This window comes from Sapajus apella, unplaced genomic scaffold, assembly GCF_009761245.1.
Source record: "Sapajus apella isolate SASKATOON/1434 unplaced genomic scaffold, GSC_monkey_1.0 scaffold55, whole genome shotgun sequence".
In the NCBI taxonomy this organism is placed as follows: Eukaryota; Metazoa; Chordata; class Mammalia; order Primates; family Cebidae; genus Sapajus; species Sapajus apella.
Genome location: NW_022436995.1, coordinates 11,741,566 through 11,759,233, shown reverse-complemented (window position 1 = coordinate 11,759,233; position 17,668 = coordinate 11,741,566). Strand labels below are relative to the sequence as shown.

The 17,668-nt window shown below is 36.0% G+C and overlaps 1 protein-coding gene across 11 annotated transcripts in view; it reads right to left on the bottom strand.

Annotated features, from left to right (window-relative positions):
• LRRC49 (leucine rich repeat containing 49) overlaps positions 1-17,668 on the bottom strand; it is a 135,878-nt gene that overhangs the window by 71,048 nt on the left and 47,162 nt on the right. For 10 of the 11 annotated variants that reach the window (XM_032244671.1, XM_032244672.1, XM_032244667.1 and 7 more), the window contains one exon: positions 11,546-11,607. In XM_032244671.1, the coding sequence (XP_032100562.1) occupies positions 11,546-11,607 (62 nt within the window). Of the gene's footprint in view, positions 1-11,545; positions 11,608-11,706; positions 11,876-17,668 lie in introns of those variants that run through there. The other variant, XM_032244678.1, reaches the window with a different exon arrangement.

The following is a 17,668-nucleotide window of genomic DNA, read 5'->3' as shown; positions in this document are numbered from 1 at the left end:
AAACAAAAGTCATATATTTAACTTCTGTTACTCTCCACAATGCCTTTTTGGTATTTTATACATAAAGATGTGTAATCAATGTTCTTCAACAACTAACTGGGGAAAAAAACTTGAATTCTTTAGATGAAAGAGATGGAGAAAATATTTTAATGACATTGTAAAGGACAGAAAAGAGGAGGATCAGCTACTAGCTATCATATTGAGGTAAAAATAAAACATCCTCAAGATATCCCTAAGATAATCTTAGATCCTAAACCCACCCAGCTATGAAAAACTGGCATCACTCACAATCCCTGAAGTGGGTAATTTTGGAGAACAAAAAGCCAATACCCATGAAATGCCAAAAAGAAAGCCTCAAAAACAAGTTCAAAGAAACTAGCAGAAAAATATTATTAATCTTATTTACACATTTACTCAGCGCTTCCCAGGAGATTCCTAAACTAAAAACCATGGTCTCTAACCTGGGGTCTACAACTGACATTGTCTACTTCTTTTAGGCTATAAAAAGGATGTTTTATGAAAACAAAAAGGGACTAGAATAGACATTTCCCAAAAGAGGATTACAAATGGCCAAACTATAGATTTAAAAAAAAAATCAAGGAAAGTCATTAAATTAAAACCACAATGAGATATCATCTCACACCTGTTAGGATGGGTATTACCAAAAATCAGAAGTTAAGTGTCGGTGGGATGTGGAGAGAAGAAAACCCTTGGACACTGTTAGTGGCAATGTAAATTAGTACAATCATTATAAAAGAGAGTATGGAGGTTCCTAAAAAGTTTAAAATTAGAGCCACCATATGAACTAGCAATCCCATTTCTGGGTATATTCCAAAGGAAACAAAATTAACATGTTGAAAAGGTATCGGTACCCTCATGTTCACTGCAGCATTATTCACAAAAACCAAGACATGGAATTAATCTAAGCATCCTTAAACAGATCAATGGATAAAGAAAATGTGGTACATATGCACAGTGGAATACGATTTAGCTTCAAATAGAAGTAAATCCTGTTATCTTTGACAACATGAACAAACCTGGAGGATATTATGCTAAATGAAATAAGCCAGACACAGAAAGACAAATACAACATGATCTTACTCATATGTGGAATCTAAAAAAATAGAACTCATAGAAGCAGAAAATAGAATGGTAGTTATCAGGGACTGTGGTCACGTAGGGTGATTGGGGAGATGTTGGTCAAAGGATACAAAATTTCAGTTAGCAGGAATTAATTCAATATGGTGATTATATTTAATAATTTAAAAACAGCATATCATATACTTGAAAATTACTAAGACTTTAAATGTTCTTTAGTAAAACCTTCAAGATTTTTTTACAAAAAAAGTTAACTATATGAGGTACCATATATGTTAGTTTTAGTCATTTCATAATGTGCGTGTATATATATATATATATCTCAAAACATCTTATACACCACAAATATATACAAATTTTATTTGTTCATTTTAAAAATGTTTAAAAACACAAAACCAAACAATGCCCAGAGACTAGTTGACAGTTCTGAATTACTACTCTTTGAGATATTTTGGGGTGTACAATTAAGTCACTGCGATACCCTTCTGCATATCCAGGATAAACAAACCTAACTGTTTCGCTTCCAGAAGTATCCTCCTTATGGAGAATCCCAACTTCCTTACTTGCATGCAAGCAAGGTTTCTTTTTTTTTTTTTTTTTTGAGACTGAGTCTCACTCTGTTACCAGGCTGGAGTGCAATGGTGTGATCTCAGCTCACTGCAACCTCCGCCTCCCAGGTTCAAGTGATTCTCCTGCCTCAGCCTCCCAAGTAGCTGGGATTACAGGCATCTGCCAACACACCCATCTAATTTTTGTATTTTTTAGTAGAGACGGGGTTTTACCAGGTTGGCCAGGATGGTCTCGATCTCTTGACCTTGTCATCTGCCCGCCTCAGCTGCCCAAAGCGCTAGGATTACAGGTGTGAGCCACTGCGCCTGGCTTGCAAACAAGATTTTTTAAAGAAGAAAATATCCTCCTCTTTTAACCAAGCCCAGTGTCCTTAAAGATCAGGCAATTATTTTCCTTCCTGAACAAGCTGAGTTTCGGCCCTCTAAAAAAAAATGTCATCTTTAACACTAAAAACAAATATAAAGGAAACAAATTCAACCCATCTAATAACCTAGACAAACACACATATACACAAACACACACACAAACACACACGTTGTTAGATACAGAAATAATGTATTCTTGATTTAAAGGGAATTCATATCCTTTAAGTACTTGACAGGTAAATGGCAGAGATGGTCATGACAATTTGAAAATCTGGTAGATAGAGCTTGCAATTTTTGCCATGACAGCATCAGACTCACCTTCCCAATGTAAACAACTATGAAACTGAACAAAATATATGAAGCAGATGTTGAACAACAGAGAGCTCAGGGCTGTGACCTTTCAAAGAAGACAGACATATAAAAGCCACATTCATCTTGGCTTTCTGCCTGAGGGTGCTTTCCAGATCATAGCACAGGGAAGTGGATCCAAAGAGAGAACAGAGGTCTCACTAGATAGATGAAATAGTAGTCAGAATTTGGGTCTGCTGAGGCTACTGGAATTTGGGTGAAGGGGATTGGAGAGGAGGGAACCTTGTAGAGAAGAAATTCCAGAAGTCTGCCTAAGGGTTTCTTGAGTATTTGGCTAAATATTAGGATATGGGTACACAGGGTATAATTCCACAAAGCCTAGCAAAATATAACTATTGAGGCGCTGTGAGATAATAGTATCTATGGGTCACAGAGAACTGGGAGACACCACAATTCCAACCAAATAGAGTGAAGAGACCTCAATGAACACCCAGATTATATATCTGAAGTCCAAGAAAGGCCATGCCTTAGGTGTAAGGCGACTCTATGTCAAGAAACAATGTGAATATTTTCATGTTTCTGCCATTGTAAGGGCTTTCTGAGCAAAGAAAATTGGCACTTTAAAGGGTGATTGAATAGATAGAAATAATAAGAACAATATGGAAATTTAGGCCAGGCGTGGTGGCTCATGTCTGTAATCCCAGCACTTTGGGAGGCCAAGGTGGTGGATCACCTGAGGTCAGGAGTTTGAGATCAGCATGGCCAACATGGTAAAACCTGTCTCTACTAAAACTACAAAAATAGGCTGGATGTGGTGGTATGTGCCTGTAGTCCCAGCTTCTCGGGAGGCTGAGGCAGGAGAATTGCTTGAACCCTGGAGGCAGAGGTTGCAGGGACCTGAGATCACATCATTGCACTCCAGCCTGGGCGACAGAGCAGCAAGACTAGGTCTCAAAGAAAAAAAAGAGAAATATGGAAATTTATCTCTAAGAACTATGTGTTTACATTGCAAAAGGTAACAAAATGTGGAGCCATTTGTTTATATTCCAAAAGATTATTTGCCAAAACACTTTTGACTTTTCTCTTCATAGAGGATTTGTTTACTAGGAAAATAAGGTCTCAGTTTCTCTCTGTGTTCTCTCTTTCTGCCCTGGAGGGGAGAAGGTGCAGTTGTGTAAGCAGCTTCTATATAAGCTCCAAGATTAATAATTTGGGGTTTCTCTCATGTACTAAAGGCCCCCTCTTTATACAGGCAGGCAACATCTGCATTTATCACATAGCATCATGGGGAAAAAATGGAGCATGGGAAACTAACACAAGATATTCTGCAGGTAAATAATCAGTCTACCTCAGATACACAAATCTTGTGTTTACTGTCATAACAAAACACATATAGATATGTTACAGTAGGTAGGTAGCCAGGCTTGAGCAGGGCTGGAGAGGGCTCCCCAGCAACCAGGAATGTCGGGTGACCATCAGGAGATGGTCAGGCAGTTGTTACACTATTTCTCTAAGACAAGAATTGGTTGCAGCAGGCACCAGGGAAAGGCAGTCTCCCAACAAACAGAAAATAACCTTAAACTGATCATTAGTAGTTTCCCAATAAATCTACTGATAATTAGTAGCTTCCCACTGGAGTTGGGCTGGTGGGCTCAAGTACGTGCATTAAGAGGCAAAATGTCAGAGTTTAACTGGTATAGGACCTTCTAGGAACCTTCTGGTAAGGGAAGAATGCCTCAAGTGCGCATGTGTACAATGCCAGTAAACACACTGCGCATGCGGCCTCTCCCAAATGCTGGCACGCCACTGCACATGTGGACAGTCCACTGCAAGGGAAGAATCAGGGGAGAAGGGATGCAAGATCTGGGAAGTATGCCAGCATATAAAACCCTACATCAAGGTCAAACTGGGCACTTGATCTCTCAAGTTGCCTACCCGGCCCTCTTCCAAGTGTAATTTACTCCCTTTCATTCCTGCCCTAAAGCTTTTTAATAAACTTTCACTCCTGCTCTAAAACTTGCCTTGGTCTCTCCTTCTGCCTTGTGTCCCTCAGTCAAATTCTTCCTTCTGAGGAGGCAAGAATTGATGTTGCTGCAGTCCCGTACAGATTTGCCCCTGGTAACATATATAAAACCATATAACTCCATTTCTATAGTATCACTTTAGATCTTTCCTCAAAAAACAAACAAACAAAAACCTAATTTAAAAAAAAGCCTCAACAGGATCAACCTGATTCTCTAGTAGTTATCAAAACAAAACTCAATAATCCTTAAATCTCTCAATAGAACATCCACAATGCCCAGAGTACAATTAAAAAATTGCCAGATGAGGAAGAAGCAATAAAAATTGAAACATATATTAACGAGAAAAAAAGTCACTATAACAGTACCAGAGATGTCACAAATGTTGGAATCAGTAGGTAAGAACTTTAAAACAGCTATTTATACAGATTTTAAAAATCTATATAATCAGGTGGGTATTTTTGCTTCTACTATCTTACCTTTGTATCAAATAAGTTAGAAAACAGCTAAAGCAAGGTCTCTGTTTTTCTCCACCTCCCCCCCCCCACAACTTTGAGTTGTCCCGCCTTTCTGGACCAAACCAATGTATTTCTTAAATATATTTGATTGATGTCTCATGCCTCCCTAAAATGTATAAAACCAAGCTCCACCCTGACCACCTTGTACACATGTTCTCGGGACCTCCTGAGGGCTGTGTCATGGGCCATAATCACTCATATTTGGCTTAGAATAAATCTCTTCAAATACTTTACATAGTTTGACTCTCTTCATCGACACTACCTCAAATTCCTTTTGGAAATATTTCTATAAGTACAAGACATGCACTAGGGGAAACCAGTTATATATCTTAAGTGTGTTTCTAAGTGGATTTTGAATTTAATCTACTTATACTTTAAGTTTGTTTCTGAATAGTCTTTGAATTTCCTTGCCTTTGTAAAACAAAATACAAAGGAAATCATAACACATGTATTGGTCTCAACTTACCATACTTGTTTGTTTCTGAACCTAGAAACAACACCCAATATGTTAATCATGAGTAATTTTAAGGTTCAAGGCCCTTGCCTTTAATAATATGCACCAAAATTTTTCCTGCAACTTTTAGAACCTTCACATGAATAAAATCCAAAAGAACCTTTGGCACATCAATGTTTTGAAAACAGCTAACTCAATGCCATGATAGCTATCAGCCTCTCAACTATGCATGTGTTAACTCCGACTGACACAAGGTATGCAAACAGCATGCTCCCAGGCCTTAGTTTAATTTCAGTTCAAGAAGCCTCCTTTTTAGAAAAACTCCCTCTCTCTTTCTTTCTTCCTCTCCCTCTCTCTCTCTCTCTCTCTCTCACACACACACACACACACACACACACACACACACACACAACCTTTACAGTAATGGAAATGGAAACTTACAATTATAGGAAGAGTATCTAGAAAATTTCCTGTGAGTAGGCAATCATATGTGTGTGTGTGTGTGTGTGTGTGTGTGTGTGTGTGTGTGTGTGTATTATGTTGGTTGAGAAGGTACAGGTGAAAAAAAACCCTCCAATTGACTAATAATGACCATTAAAGAAAGGCAATCTTTGAATAGAAAATAATTACGATTTTGGAAAGATTAATTTCAACAACATTTTATAAAATGAAGTTGGAGAGCATACATGGTATCACTCCGCACTTCTTAATGTTATAAATAAGATCTGTGAGAGCATCTCTATGTATTTTTGTATCTACGGAATTAATGTTTTAAATAATTACAGATGCTGATATAAGGAGGATAATAAAATAAGGTATGTGATAATAATTTTTAAAGTGACTGCTATCATTAGATTTTTTTTGCTTTTCTCTGCCTCAAAGGTAATGCAAAAGGATTACAACAAACATAACAGAGGGCCCCAGTTTCCCTGTTACCTTGTATATTTGCTCCCTTTTCTTTTTCTTTTTTTAAAATTTACTGTTTACTACCCTTGTCCCATGATCTCTGACTCTTCAGTAAACTGCAAGGCTTGTGGAAAAATCATCCTCAGAAACTATCATTCTGATGTTTCTTGAGACCTCATGCAACACCCATGAAAACAGGAAAGCCCCCAATAGTGAGGGGTGGTTAAATCCAAAAGCTGCTGATTAAGATAAAATCACAAAGGCATATACTCAACTTTTCAATAGCCTATAAAAACTGTGACCCTGTTTCAATCAGAGAGTCATCTGGCTTTCAGGTGCTCCCTAACAATACATCCAAATGAAGCCTTTCATCTCTGTTCCTGTCACTTATATAATTTCAAGATGGCCATAAACTCTACATGCAATTTAGTAAATTAGAAAATATAAAGCAAATGTATTCTGTTCATTTTAAATGCTACAAATAAACCTATAGAATTTACAATTATGCAGAATGCTGAAAGATATGTAAGGCATATAAAGAAGTTGATTGCTAATGCTCATTTACCTCTGCAGAAACATTAACAGAATAATTTCACAAGTTCAAAGTTCTACTGTGTGAATGGCAGGATTGCTGGTTCCCTTAAATCAGAAGAAGATCTCCAATGTCTTCAATCATACTGACACTTGACAAGAGTACATGATGCTAATATTCCATCTATATAGTCAATAATCTGTCTAGCATGAGATGAACAAATACATTTGAAACTAACAGAAATAAGAAGTCATTTTGACTGCAACATAAAAATAAAACAATAAAACAAAATAAAAATTAGCTAAACTGAGAAATCCTTAACTTGTGTAAAAAAATTAAAATAAGACTTTACATTACAGTGCAAAGTATTACAACCAGAACATAATCATCTATGACAAATGTTCTAAGAACAATGAGGAAAATACAGTTGGTTCATTTTAAACATCTTTCTATTTTATAACATTTTAGAGTAATTTTTGCTTCTGATTTCTAAAAGGAAAAACAGCACTTTAATAACGTTGTATTGAAATAAGATATGCAATGAAAAACTATAGAAAAATTATTTTAGTAAAAGTGCTGTGTTTCAAATGAAATATATTTAAATCCAATAATAGTCAACCCTGAGCATTATCAAACAAATTAATCTTACCCAAAGTCTATTTTTCTGAAGTGGTAGAACACATCTATCATTACTTGTGAGTATCGCTTTTCACCTATTTTCTGTCTAAAAGAATTCAAAAGCTACAGCTAGGCAGACCTACTAAGGCACTGTATGCTACCTGACCATACTCAGGGAGGTTTACTCACAAAGAAGAAATAAAGCAGCAATAGATGAAAACAAATGCCCCATTTTTAAATCTTGTTTTTGTGGGTCCTCTTTACATGATGCCCAACACATTCAGAAAAATGCAGTTAAATGTCTGTCTGAATGAAGGTGACTCACACATCAACTATTTGATAAACACAAGAGGAGTTCAGTAGATAAATGGAAACTGATAATGAAGTTTCCTTGACAAGCATGTAGTCATTTGTCAAATTTAAAACTTAGCAGATGGTCAGAAAAGATCTGTCAATAGTTGATTTCCTCAGTTTTTAACTCAGTAAGAAGATTTGCATATCATTGGTTATCTGCTAACAAAGGAAAAGTAAAGGCATTCTAACAGTAAGCTGCATACTAGAACTAAGGGAAATGAACTTCCTTCAAGCCAAAATAACATAAGTGACACCTGCAATCCTGGAAGGTACAAGAGTAAAACCTTATATCTCAGCTACAGGAATACTATCTAACAACCTGAGCTCATGAAAAATATCAATACCTTCTGAAGGTCAGTGAAATAATTTCCTTCTTAAAATACCAACTAGTACTAAATGAGGCTACTGCAGGGCAGCTTAAGTTTTCCTAAAGAGAAATAGATTGTTTTCTAGAAATATAATTCATATAGGGTGACTTATCAAGTTGAAACATAGCTTGAGAAAAATGCAAGGAGAGTAATTTCCTGATAAAGATAAAATTATAAACCATTTTCAGAGAGGATTATCTTGCCTTGGAGAATAGCGATGAAGGCAGTCACATCCCAAAGCATATGCTTCAGTGACCTTTAACCATACTATAATTACTAACAAAGGTCATCAGAGACCTTAAAACAGCATTCCTTCCTCAAAACAACAAAAAAGAGGAAACCTAGTTTAAAATTTTCAGTGACATTATAAAGAAAAAGCTGAGTCCAAATAACATGGTCTTACTAAAGTAAGAAAAGAGGTATGAGAGGTCCACCCTGGCAGAGAAGAGTATTTTATCAGTGACATAGGTTAGAAATTCCAGTGCACAGTGATAATAAAAAGCAACACTATTTTTGTCAGTTTTATTGTTTTTAAATGCCTTATAGACAAGGCACCTCCACATCTTTTAAAAACACCCTGGGGCATACCACACCCATACCCAATTCCGATATACCCCACTGCACAAATAAAACGTTTAGTTTCTCTAGAAATTTTGGGCAAGATCCTTACTGACAAATCAGTAAATTAAGCTGGAAGCCCAAAACAACTGCCAAGAGAACTCTGATTTACTTACAGCTTTAAACCTCACAAGTCCACTCATTAAACATAGACTAAATGACCTAGTAAAATAAAAAGCATAAAAAAGGATCCACCAAAAAGAGTTCTTAGATCACATAGAAAAATATTTTTTTGAGGAATTAAATTCTCCTTATAAATCTTTTAAATATAATGAGTAATACCTGTACTAAGAACACATACACGCTAGATGCTGAAGAGGCTGTAGTGAACAGAATAGACATATTCCTCTGCCTTTGTCAAGTTTACAGTCTAACAGAAGAGACAATATAAAATAAAATTACGATAAACTCTAACATTGCAATAAGAAGAAGCTATATATGCATGTGGCAAGATCTCACAAAATTTTTCAAATTTTTTCATCGAACCCATAGTAAGAAACGTATTAACATTGTAACCCAGTTTCCACATTGTCTATAGTAAAATAACATACATACATATGCATATGTAGACATACCTATATATAATTAAAACTAGGAAATGTTTATGAAACAGTATATACTCTTAAAATGTGTGACAAATTCTGATATTTTCCATTCCATTTTAATGTACCTGGTTGTAAATCACTAAACTGATCCTAGGATCCCTATGTGGTTTTTGACCTGAAGTTTGAAAAGCACAAGCCATTGGTATTTTTAAGTCAGCTGCATTTTTAAAATAAAGGTACAAATTCCTGAGCCCTACCTAAAACTACTGAATTAGGGTCCATGGAGCATAGACCCCAGAAAGCTGGCACTGTAAAACCTGGCAACTCTATTATGGCAGGATACAGAAGAACAACTGCGCCCTGAATATATACTGTAGCTTTCCACACGGTTATCTGACGGCCCAGCTATCTGAGATATTTGTATCTTGAGTAAAGTTCACAGAAATGTTTTCAAGGTTGCTGTCTCTGATTTTTCCCCGCTTAGACCCAATATATTTGCTCTACCACCTCCTGGACCACAAGCATCAACAAATACATAGCAGGAAATGTACTATGCCTCAAAAGCAGACCCGCTGGAAACACAAGAGGAAGGTATACCGTGAAAGCTACATAGAAACACAGAGAAAGCAATTGCAGAGAGAATAAAAGCCTCACGATTGTTGACTGACTTCTATCTTTATTTTCTTGAGAAATCACACTTTTTAAAGAAAGTTATAAATACCAATCTCATTAATCTTAACTTTATTTTGCTGGGTAAGCAGAACTCCTTTCCAGGTCCAGAAGAAAACTTCCCAGACACAGGCAACCAAAACCAACTTCCCACAGAGCTAGGAGTATAGGAGTTAAAAATTCAGACATCCTGGGGACCTGGGAACATCATAACCCTATATAATCAAATGTATATCTCTCTTTAAATTACTCCACATAAACAAGAAACAAAAGAAGTAATGAGTTCCACCACAGGTTGGAGGAATCCAAAAGTTTGCAGCATCTTAAACAGCAAGTATTTTGCATATTGGAAAAATGAGATACTATCTTCTCTAAAGAGTTGTAAATGATTTTTAGAAAGAAATTCCCTTAAAAAAAAATGAGTGTCCCTGCCATTGCCATTGGAAAGAAATTCTACCTCCCCAAGAGAGAATGGCAGCTGGAATGTTGCATTCAAAATATACTGAGAAGAATATGAAAAGTCAATCAAAAAAAAACTTTAATATTTTTTCCACAGAAGAGAATAAAAGAAAAGAATAACAGTATTTTCTTCAGAATAATGTCTATTTGCAAAGCTCACTGTCTTTGGATAGTTTCTGTCTTCTAGAGACACAGTACAGGATGCTTGGATTAAAACAATTTTGATGGAGGACATGCAAAAAACATGCCAACAGACAACATACAAATTAAACTGGTTTTTAATACAGAAGCATAGACCTGGAGTTCAGAAAAAGATATGCTCTAAATCTTTTTATATATATTTTTTAACCCTCTTATAAAAGCAGATTCAGAGAACAGCCTTGAGGTGAAACTAAAGCGGTGAGGGCATTAAAAAGCCCTCAGTTTGTTTGTTTGTTTGTTTGTTTGTTTGTTTGTTTTAAGCTAAGTGGCTCCTGGGAAGGAGGAGAAGGAAAGAATTAGGGAAAAGTAGGGGCCCTTTTGCATTGAAAAGTCTTACTGTGTGTCTCAGTTTCAATTCTGAAATCTTTCACGTAGACACTGAATGAGACATCACCACAATATAAAGAATGATATGCTTCAAATCATTGGAAAACTAAATTTATACATTTCTATATTCCAATCCACTGTCTCTTAGCAGCATTAATTCTAAGTAGAGATACTAAGTTAGAAGGCAGTTTGGCCTAATTAGCAAGTGGCTCAGTGACAAATACAGCCTGCCGTATTAAAATTGCTTAGTAGCTCTACAAATTATAGCTGATAATTTATGAAATTCTAATTCAACTGACCAGTGCCGTGAATGTCAAACAAAGGACAACAAAATATATGTTGAAATTTCCACATACTCATGTTTTTCAAAAGAGCAGCTCTAAAGCATAATTAAATCAAAAGCACATGCTATACTAATTTCATCATGTTAGCATTACAGGCAAGAATACACATAAGTGCTTTGCTTTTCCACAAAGAACTTTGCCTTATCATTTTCTAATTTAAAATCTCCCATGCCAGTAAAATTCTCCAAGGTATTTACAATTTTAATCTAAAGCACTAGGACCCACATAATCAAGTTATAATAAATGACAACTTGGGAGTTTCCACTTACCTAGATATATTGTTGAAGCTGAGAAACAAATGTTGGAGGCAGGGCAAATTATCCACATCTCTCTGGAAGAAAACAGAAAGCAAAAATGAATCAGATGAAAAAAAAAATATTATAAATGTCTTCTTGCTAAGCTATTGAAATATATAATCATTTCTATTTACTGCAACATTGCTACATCATTGATTTCTACTGGACAGTGAGCTCCATTCTCCTCCACTGCAGATTAAATGGGAGGGTTTCAGTACATCCGCAGAACAAGCTGCACCACTCGCAAGGTAAAAAGCACTGAAGAGACAGGGAGTGATGCTGCCGCTAGCCTCTTTAAGCATGCTTTTGGGAGAGATGCCAAAATGCTACTTCAGCATTTCAACTGTAGCACAAATATAGTATGATCAAACATTTGTTAAAAATCACTGTTAAAGAGAAGCCATTCAAAAGCTTTAACATTTAAATTTACACAATTAGCCTTCTAAACAATAGTGAGAATTTTAAAGCTATTTAACTCACTACTCTCAAAACCTTGGCAATAAACCACCAGTTACAAATGAACCAATACGCTAATGATTCCCCCATGAAACTAAAAGCAAATCATAGTAAGTGTCACTGAAGGGCACTGTAAGGGCAATTCCCCATCTCAGCTCATATCAGAGGTTCTTACAATAGGAAATCTACCCTGTTATATTTATGTACACCACCCTAAAAGCATACCTCTGCTGTTTAAATACAGTTAACCTTAACAAATACTGAATTGTTTAGGGCCAAATTATTTTTTAAAAAACCAAAAGATAAACACAAGAAAAAGCTACCTAATTTCATTTAATGAAAAGACATAAACCTTCTGAAAAGATTTATATATAATGGAGTAACAGAATCTTACAGAAGCTTAGTAATTACCAAGTCTACAACCTTATTATTCTCCTATAAAAAGTGGCCAGTTGAGGTTATTGCAGGGGAAGAATAAGGATGTGGTAGGAAGGTGGCCCAGGAGTACATACTGTCCCTAGAGGCTGAGACAGGGCAAGATTCCAGTCGTCCTGACTTCCGGTGCTCTGCTCCTCAAAGTATTACGGACTGCCACTTCTCATACAAAATGCTTTTCATTTTTAAGGGCAGTATGATTTGCAGTAATTCTCAGTTATATTGACTTGAATAATACAAAAATAAGTATATTTTACATGTTATTGAGACCAATATTTAAACCTAAATCAAATCTTGTTTTACTGCTTCCATAAATCATTATCTTTCTTCCTCCCTCCTTTTCTTCCCTCCATTTGAAAACTACCATTTCTAAGACGCGAGTAAGAGTTTGGGCAGGTGTATTAAAATTATAGACAAACCTAGCTTTTCCCAAAATGCTGTATTTATTTTTTAAGTTTGCTATCCAAAGAAAATATAAAAGTGATAGAATTAAGACAGAGTTACTTTTTTATAGTTTTTCAGAAAGCAAAAGAAAAATGAAGCCACCTTGTTTTTCGACCTTCCCTGTGTGCTATTCTCTACACTTCTCTCAACCCTTTAGACCCTAACCAGTGTAAAACGAATGCAGCAGCCCATGATCAAAACACTGGCTACGCATAACATTCATTTGACATTAACATTCTCAGGCCCACCCCAAAAAAGCCTATTCGGCAGATGTAAGAAAATGATTTTTAGAGCTTTTCATGGTCAAGGAGTAAGTCTGCAGAAACAGGAGGGCAGCCAAATTTTCCTCAGTAGTCGATACACTTCATACGTTGGCAAACTTCTGAAATCATCCCTTTCAGCTACTTCTCTCTGATATTCCCACAAATGGAGGAGAAGTGATGGACCAGTGGTAGGGCTCATTTCATTCCAGGGCCCTGGCTTCCGAAGCATAGCCTACTGCCTATCTGCTCTCTAGAAACATGAAGTCACAGCCAGACTGAAAGCCCCCTCTGTATTCCTGGGGAAATCTCTTCTCCCAAATTCTTCCTGTAATCTACCTGAGATATTTCTGGACACAATAATTGCTACTGACACTCAACTGGGAGAAAATGAGAGGCAGCAGCCTTTAAAAATACATTTTTAAATCAAGGCATCTCATTTAAAAAATACGTTTGTCCCTTTGAGCTCCAGCATATCATCTTCAGAGATTATAAACACTTTGTAAGACATAACTTTTTTCTATTAAAATATAAAACTCAAATTCTATCAGGATATGATTTGTGAGAAAAAGGTTTTTTAAGTTTATTTGATGAAATTACAATATTATAATTATTTAATCTTTCTTTATGAGACAAAATTTTACCACAAGCCTTTATGAAATTTTCAAAATCATTAAATGTCATTGCCTGATAGAGTTATAAAAAATATTCACAAGTTGAAACACTAAAATACAGAATTCAATTCTATATATCCTTATAATCATTTACATAGATAGCTTTTCCAGAACTTTAAAAAGCAAATAATTACCCACAATCATTTTTTTGTTGTTCCAAATTTCATTTCTGTAATAAAATGTTACGTTTTCTCCAATTTTCCTAGCAATTCTGTGATATAGTTTTGTAGTGAAATTCTAGCATTACAACAGATAAAAAGAAAATACCATATTTACCATATAAATTATCTATGCATGTATTATTTATATTTATTTATTTTTTGAGACAGACTTTTGCTTTTGTTGCCCAGGCTGGAGTGCAATGGCGCAATCTTGGCTCACCGCACTCTCTGCCTCCCGGGTTCAAGCGATTCTCCTGCCTCAGCCTCCCAAGTAACTGGGATTACAGGATGTGCCACCGTGCCCCGCTAATTTTGTATTTTTAGTAGAGACAGGGTTTCTCCGTGTTGGTCAGCTGTTTCAAACTCCCGACTTCAGGTTATCCACCTGCCTTGGCTCCCAAAGGGCTGGGAATACAGTCATGAGCCACCGCACCCAGCCTATGCATGCATTATTTACAGAAGAAAGATCTGTTAAAAATTACTAGGGGATCGCTCCTCTAATATGAAAGAGTAAACAAAGGATGGGATATATATAAGATCCAGGGAGTACAGTTCATCATCCAGAGAGGCAAAGAGAAATCCAAGGATGAAATCTGTATAGCAGGGCTAAATGCAACCAAGCTACAATAGATAGAGGACAGGAGGCTCTGGAAGGGTATCTCCAAGAGATAAAAATGAAACATACATCACCTAAAGTCTTTGCCCATACAGAGAAGAATTTTAGGTTCTGCTTAAGAGTTTGGAAATTAATTAATGATAGTTAAACTCTAAATTGAGACAGTTATCTCAGGGAAAACAAAAGTTTAACACCATGGTCTAAGACTCACTTTGAAAACCTCACATTGCTTTGTCAACCATCCTAATCTATTTTATCATAAATGTTCTATTTTCCTTAGCCCCTGCATTGAAAGACCCATCCTAAACCAGAGCCCCAAGAAATTTCAAACTAAATCTCCTGTCTTTGACTTTGAAGATACAGCCAAGGAAATATCAAGGTGGTGTGCTTTTACTTGCCAGAAATAATTTCTCCTTTGCTTTATCAAATAAACATTCTGGTGGTACTCTGGAGGAGCCAGCACTCAACAATCTGCTTATCTAAAAATTATCTTGGAATGATGGGGAAAGTGGAAATGGGGGTTAGGGATAATGTAAGGAAGCTAAATTCTCATCTCTTTAAGAAAAAGTATTTATTTTACAGTCAAGCATTAAATACTCCTAACACTAGAGGGGTAACTGGAGGTCACTATTTCAGAAGGTAACTATTTCTGGAGGTAACTATTTCAGCATCAGAGAAACTGTAACAAGCAGACAGAATGCCAACATACCTAAGATGAGAGGAAAAAAAAAGAAATAAAATGTTTTTATTCTGAAGGTAACTATTTCAGCATGTTAGAGAAACTATAACAAGGCAGACAGAATGTCAACATACCTAAGATGAGAGGAAGAAAATGAAATAAAATGTTTACATGTAGGGGAATATTTATAGCTCATCTGTTATTAATTTATTCATTATCTTAAATTTATTACATTTAATACAACATACTGAAAATAATATTCAAAACATTTTTGAAGTAAAATTCAAAACTATTTTATGTATTTGGAAAATATAATCCTTTTAAAAATAAAAAAAGAAAATTATTTATCACATGATTATTTGAGAGGATTATAATTATTTATTTTTCAAAAAAATACTGACTTGTCTTCTGTGAAAAATGCTTGTCCTACTCTGCTCAGGAACTGCTGTCCATATCCCTAAACTTCATAAAAGAACTAAATGGCCAGGAGCAGTGGCTTACACCTGTAATCCCAGCACTTCGGGAGGCTGAGGTGGGGGAGGTCAGGATTTCGAGACCAGACTGACCAATATGGTGAAACCCCGTCTCTACTAAAAATACAAAAGTTAGTTGGGCATGGTTGCGTGTGCCTGTAGTCCCAGCTACTCAGGAGGCTAAGACAGGAGAATTGCTTGAACCTAGGAGGCAGAGGTTGCAATGAGCCAAGATCACGCCACTGCACTGCACTCCACTCTGAGTGACAGAGCAAGACTCAGTCTAAAAAAAAAAAGAACTAAATGATTCAGCAATCTGACCACGTGGGGAACATCTACCACTGGAGCTATTTTTAGAGCAGCTTCCTCTAGAGGAATAAGGAAGAAAACAGGTAAACAGATAAGGATTTAGACATGTACCAAGTAGGGCAAATATGAGTATAATAAAATCACAGCTATCCTAATTTTACAACGTAGGCTTTCATACAAAACAAGTTAGAGTAAAAACACATAGGGGTAATTATTCTAACTTTGAGAGCTGTAAACAGATTTATTCACAAAGCATCAAACAAGCTTGGATATAAAAAACAAAGTACTCCTTTTTATAAAAAGATTTATTAATTCCAAAATACTTGCTTCACTCATCACTTTGTGACACAGACACCTATTTTATGAGGACTAATAGCTGCAAGCCATATATTCAACTCTAATCATATATATAAATGCCAACAAAAAAAAGCCCATTACTTGGCTCTGTTACCCAAAGGCATTAATGTACTTATCTGCTTTTTGTACTGGTTTACTACTCATTACACAGCAATAGATATCAGTCAATTCAGCCGCATCTTACTCTTCCAGTCTGATTTTCTTCTACACACTGTTGTAATACCCTAGAGAAAAAACTGAAAGGGAACTTAAAACCAGACCAGTAAGAAGGCACTGATAAGCTGACTAATTAGGGAGATGTCCAGTCTTTATAATCTGAGAGCTAGATTTAAGAGCTTTGAGGAAATTTTTTTAAAGCCCCAATTTCACAACCATAGGCTTTCCCTCACTGGAATTTACAGTTCAAATTTACATCACAAACATGATCTAAAAAGACCCGTCATAAAAAATGGTGCCTGGCATTCGTGACCCTAATACTCCTGGCAAAACTGTCTGGAAGGACACGAATTCAACTCAGGCTTTGCAACATCCTGACTATTCCAAACCACTAAACTATAAAGAAAAAATTACCATGCGTAACAGTCAGTAGAACTTTCAGGCAACAGATGTAGAACTGCCAAAACATTAAGAAAATATAATAACTTGATAAAGACTATGGAATATTTATGTTTAAATTTGTAGGAGAAATGAAAGAAATTAAAACAAGAAAAAATAAGGTACATGCATGCCTCATTTTATCATGCTTTGCAGATATTGTGCCTTATCTTAATTTTACATATTGAAGGTTTGTGGCAATCCTGTATCAACCAAGTCTATCAGGGCCATTTTTCCAACAGCACGTGCTTACTCCCTCTCTATGTCACATTTTGGTAGGTCTCACAATATTTTGAATTTTATCATTATAATTGTATCTGTTAAGATGATCTGTGATCAGTGATCTATGATATGCCTACTGTAATTGTTTTGAAGCACCACAAACTGTGCCCATACAAGATGGCACACTTAATCAACAAATCTGTGTTCCAACTGCTCCACTCACTGGCACTTTCCCCATCTCTCTCCCTCTGCTTGGGCCTCCCTTTGCCTTGAGGCACAACAATATTAAAAGTAGGCCAGTGAATAACCCCTACAATGGTCTCTAAGCGTTCAAGTGAAAAAGTGAGTCACAAGTCTCTCACTTTAAATCAAAAGCTAGAAATGATTAAGCTTAGTGAGAAAGGCATGTCAAAAGC